We start from the raw sequence: 19949 nt of genomic DNA, 5'->3' as shown, positions 1-19949 counted from the left end.
TATGAGTTCTAGGTGAGCTTGGCCTATAAAGTAAGTTCCAGGCCAGCCAGGGCTATATATGACTGACTGTCTTTCCCTCCCCACAGAAAACACCAAAACCAACCACAAAAGCCAAACAAAGCAACGTAAGTGTTGGATTTGTACGCTTATTTTATATCTTTATATACCTGGACAGCCAGGTGTAGAGAGTCAGATCTAGCCCTGTTATAGATAGACGCTAGAAGCACAGGACCTCAGACCTGCCCTAGGCTCAAACATGTATTAAGCAAGAGGTCAGGACAACACAACAGGGTCAACAGTAATGGAAAAACATTTCTTGTTCTTGACCATGCTTTTTCTTTGTGCTTTGTCTCTAGATACCTACCTAGTTATCATTTCCATAGTTAGCTCTACATCACCTACAATGCCTCAAATTAATATTTAATGAAATGGCTCTTGGCCATATTTATAGTACAAAGCAGTTTGAACCCTTAGGAATTTATACTGTAATTATTGACATCAAATAAGAGATGTAAAAGTTATAAAGACACATTAATTTCCATTAAATTTATTGTAAGTTTAGACATATAGAATGAATTAAGATGCAAAATGTTCCGATGCCTCTAGTCTGGAGCCTCTATTTAGAAGCTCTTGGCTAGAATGTCCATTTTATCCTATGCAGCTTACGTCCAGACTGCGCTCAACCTCTCCACTCTCCCTAACCTGAACTCCTTTTGTGCATCAGTGAGAGAACACTGCGTCCCATCGCCTGCACCCAGGGGCCACCATATTGGTGTGACGTTCTTTATGACCACGTGCCTCTCTTATGAGAGCTAAAGCAGGTGCATCCACTGCCCTCCGGTCCTGGGGAAAACACTAGGGGTCTCCGCTTTACCTCTCTGTTGGCACTGGTTTCTGGAGTCCCTCACAGCCTGCTCCATCTGCACAGCTCTGCTCTTCCCACGGGCCCCCGTAGTGGTTTCCTTTTTAATCGGAGCGATGGGATCACACACACAGATCGGGAAAATGCTCAGATTTGCAGTCCTTGGTATGAATTAGTGAGTGCAGAACTCTATGTACACTGGGGTAATTTCGGTTACAGCCTTGCACTGTGACACACTGGTCAATGCGGCAGGTTACCGAGCAGTGCGCCCGGCTCTACGCAGCCTAGGGCGGAGTAAGAATGGCAAGCGGCTCTCGGGGCGCACTCGCGCCCGTCATGACCTTGGACCCCCGCTCAGTCCGCGAACGCGCGCGGCCCCACGCCAACTCCTTACTCCGCCCCGGGTTTTCCGCGCCGCCGCGGCCAACCTGCGTCGCGCGACGACGCTGGACGTGCGGGCGCTCGGCGGCGCGGCATCCCATTGGCCGGCCTCGGTAGCCCCACTGCGTGCGCCGCGCCCATTGGCTGGCGTGCCCGTCCGTCGTAGGGCCGGCGCGCGGCCGTGCGAGCTCCCGCCCTCGCAGCTCTCCTCGCCGGCCGGCGGTCTCCGCGACCGTGCTCGGCTCGCGCGGCCCACGACCGCGCCCGGGCCTCGGCCCGCTAGGGCGCCCGCGCGGATCGGCCAGGCCTCGCAGGCGATGGCGGCCGCGGCGGCGCTCTCGGGCGCGGGCGCCCCACCCGCGGGCGGCGGGGCCGGGGGCGGCGGATCCCCGCCGGGCGGCTGGGCCGTGGCGCGGCTCGAAGGCCGCGAGTTCGAGTACCTCATGAAGAAGCGTTCGGTGACCATCGGGCGCAACTCGTCGCAGGGCTCGGTGGATGTGAGCATGGGCCATTCGAGCTTCATCTCGCGGCGCCACCTGGAGATCTTCACGCCCCCGGGCGGCGGCCATAGCTCGGCCACCCCGGAACCCGCGCAGCCCCGGCCGGACGCGGGCGGCGACTTCTACCTGCGCTGTCTCGGCAAGAACGGCGTGTTCGTGGACGGGGTGTTCCAGCGGCGGGGGGCGCCGCCGCTGCAGCTGCCGCGCGTGTGAGTGGCGGGCGGGGGCTGCGGCCTGGACCTGACCCACTGTGGCTACCCACGAGCAGGGAGGGACCCTAACCCACGGCAGCCACCCCAGGGAGGGGCGGGACCTAGACCCACTACCCGTCATCAGGCAGGACTCAGAAGACCCACGCCAGCTACCCACGAGCAGGGTCAGACCCTAGACAAGACCCTCTTTCTGGTCACCATCGGGGAGGGATCCTGATCCGCTATCCAGGAGCAAGGAAGGCTAGACTCCCACCAGGACCCATTCACTACCCGTAACCAAGACCTGACTGATTGTCACCTAGCCTCGTACCGGCGCGCCACCCGGAGTATTTAACCTGCTGGCCCACTCATATCTGCCCTCATACAGCCAGGTCCCATATACCAGTATTCTAGCCCACGGCCCTTTGTCCAGTCTGTCATGGGGCTCAGAACACAGACCATCATTCCTGCCATCATCACCGATGTTGGTGGGTGGAAGTTTTATGGGTGCTCTGTGCCTAACCATCAGGGAGGAAGCACCCAAGGGAGAGATGTTAAGGAGTGTGTGGTGGAAAACTGCCTGTCTGAAACGAAGAATAGATACCTGTTAACCTTTTTTTCTTATTCATGTTTCAGTGGCAAGATATTTTGGAGGTAGTGTCTTAAGCCTAACAGTTTTTTTTCACTAGTTTTTGTAGCTTAGAAATGGAAAACTCCAAACATCTTCATGTTAAGAGCCTGTCCTGAACCTTAGAAATATGAGAAAACTGGATACTGATTTTTAAAAAAGTAATTTTTTTAAAAAGTGTCTTTAGCCAGATGTAGTGTATTCAACCTGTAATCCCAGCACCCTGCAGGCTGAGACAGTAGAAATTTGAGTTCCACGGTAGGTTAGACTGTATAGTATATTCTAGACTAGTTTGGGTTGCATGGTGAAACTCGGTCTCATAAAACAACAACAATAACAAAAAACAGAACAGAGAGTGTTGGGCTTTTAAGGAATTATCACAAGATTGCATAGAGTGACAAGGGAAACTCATAAGGAGCTGTCATCACACTACAGGACAATTTCAGTTTGGTTCTGTGGTTGGATAAACTTAGCATTTACTGTGCTTGAAAAACAACTTTGCTCTCCAGGAAATGCTAATTATTCCTCAGGGGTTTCTTTCTAGATCATTGCTAGTATACCTTTTGCCACAGACTGAAGTTTTTAATTGTTTTCAGTTTTTGGAGATAATAGTAAAAGCTGTGGTTTTAACTCAGGTTTGACGTGTGTGTGTGTGTGTGTGTGTGTGTGTGTGTGTGTGTGCACTCCATATTTCTTAGCCTAGGGAGGGTGGTCCAGCATGCGCCACTGTGCTTGGCTACAAAGCTTATTTACTTATTTTAAAAATGTTGACCGTCTCTGTAGTCAGCAGCACTTGTTGCTCTTGCAGAGGACTTAGCTTCAGTTTGCAGCATCCACATTACAGCTCAAAACCACCTGTAGCTATAGCTTTAGGCATCAGATGCCCTCTTCTGAATGCTGGGGTCACCAGGCATGCACATAGTGCACAAACATACGTGCAGGCAAATACTCATACACATGAAGTGGAATACACTTAAAATTACATCTGTTGCCAGGTGTAGTGCCACACACCTTTAATTCCAGCACTTCAGAGGCAGAGGCAGGTGGATCTCTATGAGTTCAAGGAGAGCTTGGTCTATATAGAGGGTTCCAAGCCAGCCAGGGCTAACCCTTGCCTCAAAATCACTAACTAAATAAAACAACAAGTAAAATTACATTTGTTTATGTCTGTGCCTTGCTTACATTTGCTACAGCACACACAGAGGCCAGAGGACAACTTGCTGGAGTCAGTTCTTTCCGCTGTGTGGGTCCTGGGTATCAGACTCAGATCATCAGGTGTGGCAGCATGGACCCTTTCCAGTAAGCTGTCTTGCTAGCCTACGAGTTATTTTTATTGTTATTTTAAATTTTAAATTAAATTAAAAACTTAGATCGAAACTTATGAGTATGTGTCTGTGTTGCTATGTACATGTGAGGTAGGTATCAGAGGATTCCTCATTAGCTGAAGTTAAAGGTTATGACCCATCAGACAGAGGCACTGGGAGCCAAACTTAGCTCTTTTGAAGCCTCACATGTTCTTAACTGAGGAGCCATCGCCCTGCTCCGGTATATGTGCACCACATGTGTGCCTGGTGCCTTCACGGGCCAGAAGAGGACTTTGGATTCCTTGGAGCTGGAGTTACACGGTTTTGAGCCACCATGTGGGTCCTGGGAATTGAACCTGGGTCCTTTGGAAGAACAGCCAGTGCTCTTAACCACAGAGGGTGACCACTGTGGCCACCCAAAATCTTTTTCAGTTTAGACAAATAGATACTTAAGACTGTATAATGGAAGAATTGAGCTGGGGCTGAGCCAGTTTAACTATGACAAGGTGACCTTGAACTGGAGACCTGCCTCCACCTAGGAACTGGTATAAGGTGCAGCTGGTGTGAATGCTCTTGTTGTTTTGTTTCCAAATACATCGTTTCCTTGGTAGTCTAGGTAAACTTGGCCTTGAACTCTTAGTGAGCCTCCCACACCAGCTTTTTTTTTCCCCTCTGGAGACAGGGTTTCTCTGTGTAGTCTTGCTGTCTTGGAACTTGATCAGTAGACCAGGCTGGCCTAACTCAGAGATCTTCTGCCTCTGCCTCCAAGTGCTGGGATTAAAGATGTGTGCCACTACTGCCTGGGGTCCACTAACCCCGAGTGCTGTGATCTGTAAGCTACCATGACGGACACACTCTGCTTGGAAATAGTCTTAATGCTTCTGTCCATGGCTGGCCTTGTGTTTGTTTTTGAAGACAAGGTATCTCTGTGTAGCTCTGGGGGACCTGGAACTAGCCCTGTCTATAGATCAGGCTGGCCGAGACCTCACAGAAATGTGCCTACTCTGCCCCCAGAGTGCTGGGATTAAGGGTGTGTGTGCACTGCTGTTCTACTGGTTGATCTTGTATTTAAACCATGATTTTATCCTAGTTCCACTTTTTATGTTTTCTTTTTCTTGTTTAACTTAAAACTTCAGGCTAGCTAGGTCTACAAGTGCTGCCCTGCCTAAGAAAACAAAATTCAAAGGTAATTTGGAAGGATATGAAGTACAATAGTTGTGGTTTAAAGTGTGATTAGTTCATTGAAATAGTATACGCTGGATGGATTTGGTGTGCGTATTTGGATAGGACTGTCCTGGCTTTGGTGGTAGCTGTGGTTGCAACAGTACAGAAGTGTTTGCAGAGGCTGGTGAGCCCAGTGCCCACTGTGCGTGTGTAGTTGGGACTCTATACGCATGTCAACAACAGGGACTTATGTACTTTCTTTTCTTTCTTTTTCTTTTTAGATTTATTTTATGTATCTGAGTACACTGTAGCTGTCTTCAGACAAACCAGAAGAGGGCATCTTATCCCATTACACATGCTTGTGAGCTACCATGTGGTTGCTGGGAATTGAACTCAGGACCTCTGGAAGCGCAGTCAGTGCTCCTAACCACTGACCCATCTCTCCAGCCCGGCATGTGTATTTTCAAAAACAAAATTCCACGTGATTCTACAGATCCTTGTTTTTCAGTCAAAGCGTGCAGAGCCATGTATAAGGGAAATGAGACCCTGTGACATACAAGAAGCACTGGTGCTCTTAAATTGGCATCTGTAGGGTGTCCTGAAGGTGGGCAGGTGGAAGAAACCTCCCAGCTTGGAATGAGCTATAATCCGGCACTGGAGTAAGTGGAACCCGGGTGGGGGGAGGATTTTAGGGAGTGTGCAAGGCTCTTCTGTGAGAGTTTTTCCTATATGGTATTTCATCATAGCAATAGAAAAGTACTAATACAGTCATAGAGTACAGGATCCCTTGCTGTCCAATGACTACACTTAGTGCCTAAGACTAAAGTTTTAAGAACCCAGTGGGTAGCTAGGCTGTAGTGGCACAACCTTATCCCAGCACTCAGGCAGAGGCAGGTAGGTCTCTGAGTTCAAGGCCACACAGAGAAACCCTTGTTTTGGAAAAATAAAACGGAAAAAAAGAAATCAGTGGGACCAGAAAGTTTGGGTTTGTTCCTGTTGTCTTGGTAGCAAACTTAAATATAACATCAAAATTAGCAACACTTTTTTAAAAAATACGCAAGTTTTAAAAGTCTTTTTCTTTTTAAAATATACATGTGTGAGTATGGGTCCTTCAGAGCTGGAGTTATAGGTGGTTGTGAGCTGGCGTGAGTGTTGGGAACCAAATTTAGATTTTCTCCAACAGCAGTGCATCCTCTTAATCACTGGGCTATCTGTTGTTCCAGCCCCCTACCCCCACCCCTCAAGTAAGTAGCTCATTCATGCATGCATGCATGCATGCATGTATGTTTGTATGTATGTATGTGAGGCAGTCTTTCTACATTGTCATGGAACTCACTGACTGCCGGGATTAAAGGCAAGCCCCAGCTTTATGGTTGTTTTTATACTCAAATGTCAGGGACTGGAGAGTTGGCTCAGTGGTTAAGACCACTGGCTGAAAACACCAAAAAAAAAAAAAAAAAAAAGGTCAGGCAGTGGTGGCGCACGCCTTTAATCCCAGCATTTGGGAGGCAGAGGCAGGTGGATTTCTGAGTTCCAGGACAGCCAGGGCCACACAGAGAAACCCTGTCTCAAAAAACACCAAAAAAAAAAAAAACCCCAAAAAACAAAAAAACTACTGGCTGCTCTTCCAGAGGTCCCGAGTTCAATTCTCAGCAACCACATGGTAGCTCACAACCATCTGTAATGGGATCCGTTGTCCTCTTCTGGTGTGTCTGAAGACAGCTACAGTGTACTCATATGAATCAAATAAATCTTTAAAAAAAAAAAAGAAAGAAAAAAAATGTCGGTTATATAATTTATTTTGTCTATATGAGTGTTTTGCTTTCACATGTCTGCACTGCTGGCATGCCTGGTGCCTTCAGAGGCTGGAGAGGCATTGGATGCCCTGGAACTGGGTTACAGACACTGAGAACCACCCAGGTCCTCTGCGTCCAAGCTTCCATAGTCAGAGTCTAGAGTAATAGCCGTCAGAAACAGAAAGAGTTGGTTTATTATTGCCTAAAAGTAATTTTTTAGCTGGGCAGTGGTGGCGCACGCCTGTAATTCCAGCACTTTGGGAGGCAGAGGCAGGTGGAGTTCTGAGTTCGAGGCCAGCCTGGTCTACAGAGTGAGTTCCAGGACAGCCAGGGCTATACAGAGAAACCCTGTCTCGAAAAAACCAAAAATCCAAAAAAAAAAAAAAAAAAAAGTAATTGTTTATTGAGATGGTCTTGCTGTATAGCTTAGGCCAGTGTCTAACTCTATGATTTCCCTGCCTTCTCTAGAAGTAGGATTACAGGTGTGTACCACCATGTTTTGCTGCCTCATTTATTTAATATGCAAAATAAATTATGCTTATTAAGAAAAGTGACCCCTATTCTCATCTCAGGCTGATTTAACTGGCTCTTTGCAGCGCTTCATGATGTAGCCATACTGCTCACATAGATTTTGATTTGAAGATTGTATTTAGTAGGGTCATATTTAGAGGCTTGTTCTGTAAGTCAGGGCAAACTGGAGATAGGCTGCAGGCGTTCAGTCAATGGCTTCTGCGGCTTGTCGGATGAGTGGAGAGGCTTTTAATGACTTGTCAGCCCCTAATGGGTGGACAGGACCTTGGTTCTCAGAGAACACTAGCATCAGTACGGGAGAAGTGGCCATGAAGTGGGACCGTAACTTAAAGTGTGAGGGCAGAGACAGGATGGAGAGGTACAGTAGACCTAGAAACCATGTACGTCAGCAGGTTTGCAGCAGAGACCCTGCTTGCCTGAAGGTGAAATGGCCAGAGTGAGCCGGAGACTAGCTCCCCGCTGGAGAAGACCCAAGCAGAGCTGATGGGAACACCCTCTTCCACCCCACCCCTTGCAAGGCCTGGTGTCTGTCCACTAAGGGTTACTTGAGATGACCTTACTTAGCAACTCTTGCTTAGCTGAGCAGATAAAAGCCTGGACTCAGGACCAGGATCTGGTGAAGCTACTGTCTGCACTGCTCTGCTGTGCCAGTAGTTGCCTTTCATGTCTCGCCTTCAAGCTCCGTGGTTGTGGACACCGGGGAGGCCACTCGAGTTGTCACTTCCCTATATTGAGAATTCATTGCCAGCTCGGGTTTGCTGGACACTCCAGTGGTGAGACACAGTTCCCTGCCACAGGGACCTCTATCCTTGTGTCTTTTGATGATGTTGTATTTGGTTTTTTGAAACAGGGTCTCAATATGTAGCCCTGGCTGCCCTGGAAATTGCTGTGTAGATCATAGACCATATTGGCCTGAAATTTACAGAAACCTGCCTGCCTCTGTGTCCTGAGTACTGGCCTTAAAGGTGTGTGCCATCAAACTCCCCATTTCTTTAAAGTCCTTTTCTGTGTGTGTGTGTGTGTGTGTGTTCATGTCCATGTGCCACACACATACATGGAGGTCAGAGAACAGTGGTTGGAGTCATTTCCACCATGTGGGGTCCTGACTGGCCTGTTCTCTGTTCATTGTAAAGTTTACTTGATAGTGTAGGCTGCCTTAGATTTAAGAAACTCACATTTCTAACATTTTAAAGAATTGCCTTTTGTGTGTATGTAAGCGTGGGCTCATGCATGGATGCCATTGCGTGTATATGGAGGTCAGAGTACAGTACCAGGAGCTGGTTCTCCTTTTCTCTATCTTACTAAGGTGCGCTGTCTTGTTTCTACTACTCTGTATGCTTCAGTCTGGCCTGTGAACTTCTGGGTGATTCTTCTGCCTCCGCCTCCCATCTCACCTTAGGGGGTGCTAGGATCTCAGGTGAAAGCACTGTTTTGGCTGCTGCCAAAGTGGTTAATCTGCTAAGCCATCTCCTGGCCCCCGCTTTTAAATTTTTATTGTTCATCCGTCTGTCCGCCAGTCCATCCATCCATCCATTCATCCATTTATTTCAGGACTGGGTTTCTCTGTGTAGCCTTGGCTGTTCTGAAATTCTGTAGACCAGGATGGCCCCAAATTTAGAGAGATACCCCTGCCTCTGCCTCCAGAGTGCTGGGGATTAAAGATTTACACCATCACCACCAGCCTTGCAGCAGTTTTTAAAAGAAAACATTTATTTGCCTTGTGTGTGTGTGTGTGCGTGTGCGTGTGCGTGTGCGTGTGCGTGTGCGTGTGTGTGTGTGTGTGTGTGTGTGTGTGTGTGTGCGCGTGCGTGCGTGCGCGCGCACTTGTTCACTGGAGCGTGTATCCATCATCCACCCATCCCATGCATGAGCAGTTAGTACAATTTGTAGAAATCTTCCTACCACGTAGGCTCTGGGGATGGAACTCAGGTCAGCAGGCTCCATGTCGGGGGCCTTTTCTTTTTTTAACTTTGAGACCACTCTCTTTACTTTATCCCTGGCTCTGACTATCCTGGAACTCACTTGGTAGACCACTCTAGCCTTGAACTCACAGAGATCTGCTTGGCTCTGCCTCCCAAATGCTGGGATGAAACTTGGCATTACCACACCCCGCCAGTTTTTATTTAACATGTTTTGAGATACAAGCCTGTGTCCTGTTACTTGGATAGTCCTTTGCATAGCCCTTGGCTGACAGCAGGGACTGGGTCCTGGATAGCTGGTACCTGCATTCCCGCATACTTAACCTTTCTAGTTCTGTTCCCTCAGGGTTGGGATAAGTGTCTGCATCACAACATAGTTGTATTGTGTTTGTGTCCCAGATGGGATGCAAACCTGACACCATATTTGTTTTGATTATCACAGACCTGAGCTTAGTGCTTGGCACTTGGTCCTGAGGGGCCGCGAGCACACAGAGGGACACCACTGTTGTCTCTGTCCTTTTGCTTCTGTCTGTCCTGTCTTCCAGTTTAGCAGCACTGTGGATCCAGAGAGCAGGGAAAATAGAGGCCTGGCATGTGTCGCATCAGCTTTGAGAGCTGCTGTTCACTAGCCTTACACCTTCAGCAATGTTTATTTATTTTACATGCATAGGATGTTTCGCATACGCACATATGTGTATACCAGACAACTGACTTGTGCCCACAGTGGATAGAAGGGACTTTGGAGTCCCTGGGACTGGAGTTAGAAATGTTTGTGAACTGCCATGTGGGTGCTAGGAATTGAATCTTCCTTTGGAAGAACAACCAGTGCTCTTAAGTGCTGATCTATCTCTCCAGTACTGTTTTTCTTTTTTAAACTTGTTTTCATTTAATTTTACAGGTTACTCCTGTTAGCGGAGAAAGGAGTTACTGGGTTTTAAATTGCACTGCTCTATTCTTTAGAGAGAAAACAGCAGTTTCTAGTTGTCTCTTTGGCTGGCTGGCTGGCTGGCTGGCTGGCTGGCTGGCTGGCTGGCTGGCTGGCTGGCTGGTTGGCTGGCTGGCTAGCTGGCTGGTTGGTTGGTTGGTTGGTTGGTTGGTTGGTTGGTTGGTTGGTTTGACTTTTGAGATGGGATCTCTCTCTGGGTTGCTCAGGCTGGCTTTGAATTTGTAATGATCATTCTGCATCTACTTCTCGAGTACTGGGATTACGGGCAAGTGCCATCCTGCCTGGTTCTGATTGTCTTTCTAGAAGATAGGAATGGTCATAAGCATTTTACCCCTGCTTGCTAGATCCTGGTTCTCCCAGGACAATGTCAGGAAGATGTGGAACTGCCCATGGAGGGATCTTGTGTTAGTGTTCCCACCCTGATGTCAGACAATCTTGCAGGATGACCATTGGTGAAGAGGCACACTGCTGCTCCACAGGGTGAATGGAGATACCATAATTCTGGCACTGGTTTGCTGGAGGTTGGAAGTGCAAAGGAGGTCAGCAGGACTGTCACAGCAGTCACTGTCCTCAGGTCTGTAATCCTCGGATCTGGGGTAGTCTTTCCATAAGGACAAAATGAGCGTTCTCTCCTTTGTCTCTTACTGGCCTTGGGGCTTCTAAGTTCCCGGTTTCCTTCCCCTTAGTTTAGTACTTAGGTGTCTCTCCAGTTTCCATTATGAAATGCTGCTTTCTCCACTTTTACTTTGTGAGCCACTTTCCTGTTTCACAGTAGGTGGAGAATCAGTACTTATTCCCAGTAGAATCTGGAATCTGGTCGGATAGTGCTGTGATTGTCTTCCTTGGCTTCTGTTAGTCTCTGAGTTGCATTTTATTTGTATTTTTTAAATTCATCTTTATGTTTATACATACTTGAGACCCAGGAGGAGGAGTGTGCATTTGGAACTGAGCTCTTTAAGCTTTGAAAGCCATCCATTGTTTTCCAGGTGGCATAGCAGCTTAGGGTACCGGAAGAGTGGTTGGAAACACTGCTCTCTAGAACAGCCTGGCAGCAGCCCCTTGCACTGCCTAGTTTAGAGAGCAAGCGGGCTTCCTTGCTACCCATGGTGCACTGGGATATGTTGTCATCAGCATCTTTCTCTAATTCCTCTTCTCACACAGTTTTTCCCTGCTGGTGTTCCAGAGTCGGCACCAAGTCCCAGACAGCCCTTGATCCTAGAAATGGCCCAGCATAGTTGCTGCTCCAGTTGGTGTTTGTGCGTTGACTGCTGGGTTAACATTGATCTTCCGCAAACATGTTTAGGTGACGGTAGACTAGGATGGGACTCTAGCCGGATGTGGCTCCCTCATTTGTTCTCCCCACGGTCTAGAAGGGTCCTTTGGATCCCCAGTTGCAGAAGCACAGCCCTATTACTTTCTTTTGTGAACCTAATAATATGTGCTCACACTTTGTACTGCAAGCTTTGAATATCATTTCCTTTTGTGTAGGTGTGTGCACATGCATATAGGTGTGTGCACATGCATGTAGGTGTGTGCACATGCATGTAGGTGTGTGCACATGCATGTAGGTGTGTGCACATGCATGTAGGTGTGTGCACATGCATGTAGGGGCCAGAGGCCAGCCTTGGGCATTGTTCCTTAGAAGCTGCAACTGTATTTTCTCTCATTGGTGCCTTGTTTTCTCTCCCTAGTGCTGGAATTAAAAATGCTTGCCACTACATCTGGCTTTTTCCATGTCGTAGCTGGGTGGGTGATGGTGTTGAACTCGGGACCTCACGCATGTGTGGGCAGAGGATCCTTTCCTGAACTCTGGCACCTCCACTTTTTTTTAATTTTTTTTTTTATTATTATCAAAACTCAATTTTTAGAAACCATATGTACTGGATAGTTTTATGTCAAGTTGACACAAGCTAAAGTCATCTAAGAGGAGGGACTCTCAGTTAAGAAAACGCCTCCATGAGATTGTACTGTAGGCAAGACTATAGGACATTTTCTTAATTAGTGATTGATGGGTGGAGCAATTGCTGGGCTTGTGGTCCTGGGTTCTGTAAGAAAGCAGGCTGAGCAAGCCTTGAGGAGCAAGCCAGTAAGCAGCACCCTGCTGCGGGTTCCTGCCCGCGTGAGTGTCTGTGCTGACTTCTTGCTCTGATGGTGAACTGTGATGTGGAAGCATAACCCAAATAAATCCTTCCTTTCCCAAGTTGTGGTCGTGGTGTCTCATCACAGCAACAATAACCCTAACTAGGACTTCATAAAACCTAGTACTGTAACACATAACCATACTACCCAGTGTTCATTCATTCTGTCTCTCATTCTCCTGTTCTCCCTCCCTCCCCCTTTCCCCTCTCCCCTCCTCCTCTCTGCCTACCCTTCCCTCCCTCTTTGAGGCAGGGTCTTACTACACATAGCTTTGGTTGGCCCGTAACACAGACGATGCTAGCTAGCCTCAGATGCAGAGATTTTAGGCCTCTACCGCCTAGGTATAGGCACCATACAGCGCCAATGTCCTCTTAAATTTTGTCTCACAGCCTAGACTTCCTGAGACTTGTTGGTACTTCTTGGGTTAAATAAGAAAGTAAACATGTACTGAAGTTCAGATTCCAGACATTTCTCAGAAATCACAAGCATTAAACTAGCAAAAGATTGTTCATACCCCAAAGATTATTGATTAATTAAATTAAGAAAGGCTCAGAACTCTTTGTATGCATAAATTAACCCCAAATAATTGTGTCTTCTGTCCTAGTAGAGTAGCATGGTTCACATGTGTTAGCTAACCAGCAACAAAGAGTGGATTAAATTCAGTTCCAAACTGACTTTGATAACCCTTCTTTCTCATTTTGTATTCTCCAAATGACTCCATTCACATAGTCACAGCTGGAGGCACATTTGAGGGTCACTCTCCCCCAGTGTGAACTCCCTTGACACCTTAGTTCCTTCAGACTGGGTTTGGGAGAGACATCTCAGTTTTGCCCCCACAAGAGCATCTGACTTCTGCCCTGGCTTCTTGCTTGATCCTCTCTCTCCTGTTGATGCATGGTCAGGCCTTCAGGTAGAGGGGAAGGACCTGACCTGGGTCCTAGAGCTGGGACATGAGTCCTGAAGATCCTTTGTCAACAGTTCTAAGCAGACTGGATGAGAGCCTGGTGAATCTTTTGGGGGAATTTTCTTAGTAGAAAATCTGAAAAGACTCTAAGGTCAAGGTTGAGTTAAACATTGTAGTAGTTACATCGAAGCCTCAAATTGTGGTTCCATAGTAACTTAGAAAAAATTATTACAGTTTTGAAATAACCTAAAATCCCAAACTCCAACAAGTGGTTGGGTTTTGTTTGGTGAGTGTTTATATAAATGGTACCTGACTAGAGTCCTGACAGCTCTCAGCAGAATATGCTTTTTTTTTTCTTTCTTCTTTCTTTTTTTTTTTTTTTTTTTTGGTTTTTTGTATTTGTTTTGTTTCGATACAGGATTTCTCTGTATAGCCCTGGCTATCCTGGAACTCACTCTGTAGACCAGGCTGGCCTTGAACTCACACTTCCGCCTGCCTCTGCCTCCCAGAGTGCTGGGATTACAGGCATGTGCCTACTGTCCGGCTGAATATGCCTCTTCTGAACCTGGAGAAGGAGCCCAGAAGTGTCCAGGCCCTGTGGGGGACCAAATATCAAGCTAACAAGATTCTTCATATTCAAAAGAGTATAAAAAATTAATTTAAAAAGAGCAGACTCCTCTGTGCAATTCCCCTCTATGTTCTGAATGGTGGATGCTCTGTCCCAAGGCTAAGGTCAATTGTTTGTCCTTTGGGCGTTTGACTTTAGCTTGACATGGTCTTCTAGACACATTTATATGGTTAATAAGGGTTGGGCCGACCCTGGTTGGGGTTTTGTTTTGTTCTTTAATGGGAATTCTCCTTTTGCTACCCTGGTTTACTGGTTGAATATGCATTAGAGTTGCCATAGCCATTCTAAGTAATAGTTATCCAAGATACTGAGACTCACTCGGCTGCAGTGCCAAAGCTCGTCTCCTCATTCTTTCTTAAACAGGTTATAAGCAGGTTTGTTAGAGACAACTAGAAGAGATGTAAAAATGCTATGCTTTTTGCCATTTCTAAACTGTTAGAGGGATCGTTTTCATGGCAGTCTGAACTTGGTGTAGAAATATGAGGCTTAGAGGTTAGCTGTCCATCCTGGCTTTTTAGTAAGTGTCTACTATTCCGACTCTTCTGGGTATATCCTAAATACATCTAAATAACCATTCTATGGCCAGATGACTCCTCTTCTGGTTCTCTTAGGACTTCGACCTGTCACCACCCCTAGGTCAAGAGACTTAATAGGGTTTAGGTATTTGCTAGTGAATTGTTCCATGAAGGCTTTTCTTTTTTGGGGGTGGGGGGTGGGGGAGTGTTTCTTTTTCTTTTTCTTTTTTTTTTTTTTTTGTTTGTTTGTTTTTGTTTTTTTTTCGAGACAGGGTTTCTCTGTGTAGCCCTGGCTGTCCTGGAACTCACTCTGTAGACCAGGATGGCCTCGAACTCAGAAATCCACCTGCCTCTGCCTCCCATGTACTAGGATTAAAAGCGTGTGCCACTACTGCCCGCCCCCAGATTTTATTCTATTTGTTTGTTTTGGAGATAGGAACTCACTGTGTAGCCCAGGCTAGCCTTGACCTTTCAGTGATCCTCCTGCCTCAGCTTCCCAAGTATTGGGTCTGCAGAAATGATCCACCATGTTTTGCTAGGAAAATTGTTTAAAGTTTTTGTGTAGTAAGTCCAGGATCTGGTCTTTCTTCAGGACTGGACTCTGTTGTCGTACTGCTCTTGTTTGTGTGTGGGTGTGTATGTTAGAGGTCCCAGGGCCTAACATGTGTTAAGCTTATGGTCTAGCACCAAGCACTATACATAAATCTTTGTGTGCTCCTTTGGTGAGTCACTTCTGTTTCTTTATATAACTTAGGATTTTTGTTGTGCTGAAAACTGGTAGCTTTGGAAATCAAGGTCACCTTGTGGTTTTTTGGGGGTTTTGGGGGTTTGTTGGGGGTTTTGTGGGTTTGTTGGGAGCCTTTCATTTAGTAACTGAGGTGTTTGTTCCTTAGCCAGTGTAGCAAGTGTCCAGCTGTTCCTGAGAGATTTCCTGAAAGCAAGCAGTCTTCCCAGCCTCGGCCTGGTCTCTGACTAGGCCCACCCTCATCTTGTACTTGGACTTTGGAGCAGCCCAAGTTGCTCATTTTTATTCTAGTGGATCCTGGTACTTCTGAAGGTCTTGATTCCCAGAGAAGCTCACCATGCCCTTGCCTCAGGGTACATTTTGTTTCTGAACTAAATTTATTTGAGTAAAGCAATGAGGGCTGTTGATTGGGTCAGATGGCTTCTTAGTGTTGCTTCTTTGTTAATTGTCTGAGCAGGCGTACACAACAGATTTTAGAGACACCTCAGCCACTGCAGGTAAACTGTCTTTGAAGTCTTTTTTTTCCCATGATAAAATAATATTTGTTTTTAAAAATGTGGGTTCATTGTCTGGTGGGATTATAAGAAATGAAACCAATTTGGGCCAGTAATATGGCTCATTGGATAGCAGTGGTTACTGGTAAACCTGAGGGTCTGAGTTCTAAGTTCAGCCTTCTGAACCTATATAGCAGAAAGGGAGAACCAGCTCTCATACTATGGTGGGCACTACCTGCCCCAAATAAATTAAAATGTGAAAAAAAATTAGCCTAATAAAATTTCTAGCAAAGAGTTAATTACTGTGAAGATTAGATTTTCTTTGTGTGGGTTAATATTGTTCATCAGAATCTGAAGTTTGTAGACAATTTAAGACTTTATAGGGCGTAAACTTGTTTTCTTGTATTTTTTTTTTTTTTTTGGTTTGTGAGTGCGTTTGTTTGTTTTAAATGCGAGCTGTCTCTAGTACCTCATTTTGACAGGGTTCATAATTTTGTTTCTCTTGGATTTAAGGTGAATGGAAGATGTTTCTTTTCTTTTCTTTTCTTTTCTTTTTTTTTCTTTTCTTTTCTTTCTTTCTGATTTTTTTTTTGTTTGTTTGTTTGTTTGTTTGTTTTTTCCGAGACAGGGTTTCTCTGTGTGTAGCCCTGGCTGTCCTGGAACTCACTTTGTAGAACAGGCTGGCCTTAAACTCAGAAATCTGCCTGCCTCTGCCTCCCAAGTGCTGGGATTAAAGGCGTGCACCACCCAGGAGGGGGGGGGGGATGTTTCTTATCTTGCTGTGGGAGGTGAGGGGAGCCTGGTTTACTGTCCCATTTGCCTTTATACCGTTGGTAGATTTTCTGTACTAAGCAAACACCGGCTTCTTCTCTGGTCTACTTTTTTGGACCTGAATGATGTTATGGGTTTGGATGATGAGGTACCTACTTGACTCTTAGGACATTGCTAGAAATCTCGCCATGTAACTAACCCTGGTCTTAGTATCATCTCATAAAAATGATGGTTGTGTGATACATAGGGTGGGGGGGTTGAAACCTGTCAAGTGATCAGTAGATCATAGAATCCGTTCATGAGGCTAAAGTTGGCATATAGTCGGAGGTTGCACCTTGGGAGATAGGATTAAAAAAAGTTAAATGCCATTTCCTGTTGTCAAAGTTTTATGTGAGTACACTATAGCTATCTTCAGACACACCAGAAGAGGGCATCAGATCCCATTACAGGTTGTGAGCCACCATGTGGTTGCTGGGAATTGAACTTGGGACCTGGAAGAGCAGTCAGTGCTCTTAACCACTGAGCCATCTCTCCAGCCCTCTGTTGTCAAATTAATCCGTAAGTCGGTAACTGATGAACTTCTTTTAGACTGTGGTTTTGTTTGTTCATATTGTGGAACTTGGCAAAGGAAGGGATGGAACTTAGGTCTTTATATTCCTTGGGAAAACAGAGCCAATTGAGCTGTTTTGGCCCTAGAATGGATTTTTTAAAATATACTTATTTTTATTTTATGTACATTGGAATTTTGCCTGCATGTGTGAGGGAGTTGGATCCCCTTAGATAGGAGTTACAAATGGTTATGAGCTGCTATGTGTATGCTGAGAATTGAACCTGGGTCCTCTGGAAGGGGAGCCAAGTGCTCTTAACTGCTGAGCCATCTTCCTAGCTTGAGAATGGAATTTTAAAGCAGCTTTAGGAATTGGAAATAAGAGATGTTTGGTTACCTTAACTTCCCTATTGGCCACCGCCCCATCCCCCTCCTCCCTCCTCCTCCCCTTCTTCTTCCTCCTCCCCCATCCCCCTTCTTCTTAGTGGTCTCTTTTGTTCTTGTTGTCCTGTAGCTGACCCACTACACATTTGTGTAGAACCGCTCCTACCCTGAGCTGTGCACCCTGGCCTGGACGCCCTCCTCCTACTCATGTTACTTACTCTGGCCGCTTGGACCCTCGTGTGTTTCTCCTTGAGTGTTGTTCCTTCTCTCTTCTGGACTTGCTCTGCTGTGGCCTCATGCCCACCCTTGGGCCCAAGATGGCTGCCACCCCTCTTCCTCTGCATACCATTTTCTCCATTACTCGCCCACCCCCTGCTGCCTCAGGGTTTCTTTTCCTGTATGACCAGGCACCAGGGTTCCAGCCCAAGTCTTTTCTCAGTTTTTTTCTTCGTGCTGTTGAGGGAAGGGGTCATCTTAGTAAATACATCTCAAGTTTGTATCTGAGATAGTTTCATGTTCACTACTGCGGTTGACAGCAGAGACTTTCTAATGAGCATGTGCAGACTTCCTAGTGCATTGCACTTGGTCTTGCTGAGTGTGAAACCCATTGTTCTGAAGAGCAGTGGCCACCTTCTAGGCTACTGAACTTTACATATTTTTCTTACTCAGAGGAACCCATGCTGGGTGTGTTTGGCATGGAAGGATCTGCATGTGACTCCTTAGATGGTCTTTTGAGAGTCTTAAAGCTCTAGAGTTTGTTGCAGCCTGAGCGTATTTCTTTGTGCAGCATGCATTGTCTCAGCTCTGTTTGCTTTGTTCATGTGTGTGTGGCGGGTGAAGCTTTTCTAGAGAGTGGGGTTGGGTAAGAATAAAGGGCTTGTTGAATAAAGATGTAAGTGATTCTAAGAGCGTTTAGAATTAGGGTTCTCAATGATAATTTACACTTCTCAATTTATGATCTTGTATTTTTTATAAATTAATAGAGATGGTGACAATCAGATATGACTCCTCAAAGAAAATGTAAATTTTAAGTGTGTTTTGCTCACATGCATGTATTGTTTGGGTGGTGCAGTTGAAACCATAAAGAGATGCTGGGTGTTGGTTTTCTGCGCAAAAGGTCCGTCTGCCTACTCTGCGACACAGGTTACCTGTCTGCCCGCCGCGAGTGCGGGCCGAGGAAAGAAGAGGAGAAAGAGAGAAAAGAAAAGAGAATGGGGGGGGGGGCACTGCCCGGTTATATACGGGTGATGATGTAATTACAGGTAAAGGTGGCCATGGAATTCTGGGTATACAGCGGCTGTTGCCTTGGCAACAGTCCTATATATTGTCTTAATTGTCACTTGTATGACGTCACAAGCCTTGCAGGTCTCTACACTGGGTTGGGGGGGTGGTCCTCAGTAAGTGCTTTTAACTGCTGAGCCTTCTTTCAGCCATGTTTGCTTATTTTTTAAGATAGAGTCTTATGCAGTCTAGGCTGGCCTTGAGCTCAAGTAGTTGAGGATGGCCTTGAACTCCTTTTCCTCCTGTCCTCCCCAGTGCTGTGATTATATGAGTTATGCTTTGAAAACAAGTGATTCTATTAATGACTGTATTCTGAAAGCACATGTTCCTCTCTGATCTGGATGTCAAGAACTGGGGTTGATGTGGGGTCAGAAAAGGAAGCTGCACTGGTATTAGCTTTGTATTGCCTTTATTTTGCTATGGGTACTAGGAATCTAAGCTCAGATCCTCATGCTTACACGCCCCTTTGTCTTTGAATGCAAGAGGTTGTTGTTGTTGTGGTTGTTGTTGCTCTTGCTCTTGCTGTGTTTCTTTTTACCCAGAAGGAATTGACAGCAGCTAAACTTTAGTTTTTAGTGACAGGGCCTCGTCTTGTAGCTCAGGCATTCCTCTTGCCACACAGTTGTGGTTGTGTGCAGTCATGTAGTCTTTGAGCCCCTGCCAGTCTGACTTCAGTGTCTTCATAGTGGCTCCCAAGTGTCACCTTCCAGACAGGTTCCCCTTGATACTTTCAAGTCTGTTTCCAGGAATTGTTAGATAAGACTGAACATATTGTCAAAGCATTTGAAATGTCCTTTCTTGGGGAGAGAGGGGTTTTGGAGATGGGGTTCTCTGTGTAGCCCAGGCTGTCCTGGAGCTCACTCTGTAGACTAGGCTGCCCTAAAACTCAGAGATCCACCTGCTTCTGCCTCCTTAGTGCTGGGAGTAAACTGTGTGCCACCACTCTCTGCCTGAAATGTTCTTCTTAACAGATGTTTTCTGCACGGTCACAGGTTCAGTGTGTTAAGTAAAGGGTAAGGACATTTCCTTATTGTCTCTGCTAGTGATTAAGGGTCCTATAAACTATGAGTCCAGATTCTGCTTAACTAGACAGGCAGCAGCTAGGTACCTTTTTGTCTGGTGGTGTGTGACCCTCTGCTGCTGGCTGGCCAATAGAGGGCAGGAGTTAACAGGTTGCTTCTTTGCTTCTCTAGATAATTTTTGGTCTTCTGGGGATACTTACTGTCTATTATATCAGTAGAAATACTTATTAGTGTCTAAGGCAGCAGCTTAGTGAACTTCTTCCTTTCCTTATAAACATCTGATTCACCTCTTCAACC

The 19949-nt window shown here is 46.2% G+C and overlaps 1 protein-coding gene across 2 annotated transcripts in view; it reads left to right on the top strand.

The window, feature by feature from the left end:
• Positions 1-1422: 1422 nt before the first annotated feature.
• Foxk2 (forkhead box K2) overlaps positions 1423-19949 on the top strand; it is a 49370-nt gene continuing 30843 nt past the window's right edge. Inside the window, exon 1 of one of the 2 annotated variants that reach the window (XM_052193919.1) lies at positions 1423-1952. In XM_052193919.1, the coding sequence (XP_052049879.1) occupies positions 1561-1952 (392 nt within the window). In that variant the 5' untranslated portion in view covers positions 1423-1560. Of the gene's footprint in view, positions 1953-5342; positions 5690-19949 lie in introns of those variants that run through there. The other variant, XM_052193920.1, reaches the window with a different exon arrangement.

This window comes from Apodemus sylvaticus, chromosome 10, assembly GCF_947179515.1.
Source record: "Apodemus sylvaticus chromosome 10, mApoSyl1.1, whole genome shotgun sequence".
Classification (NCBI taxonomy): domain Eukaryota; kingdom Metazoa; phylum Chordata; class Mammalia; order Rodentia; family Muridae; genus Apodemus; species Apodemus sylvaticus.
This window is presented reverse-complemented; position numbering and strand designations above follow the sequence as displayed.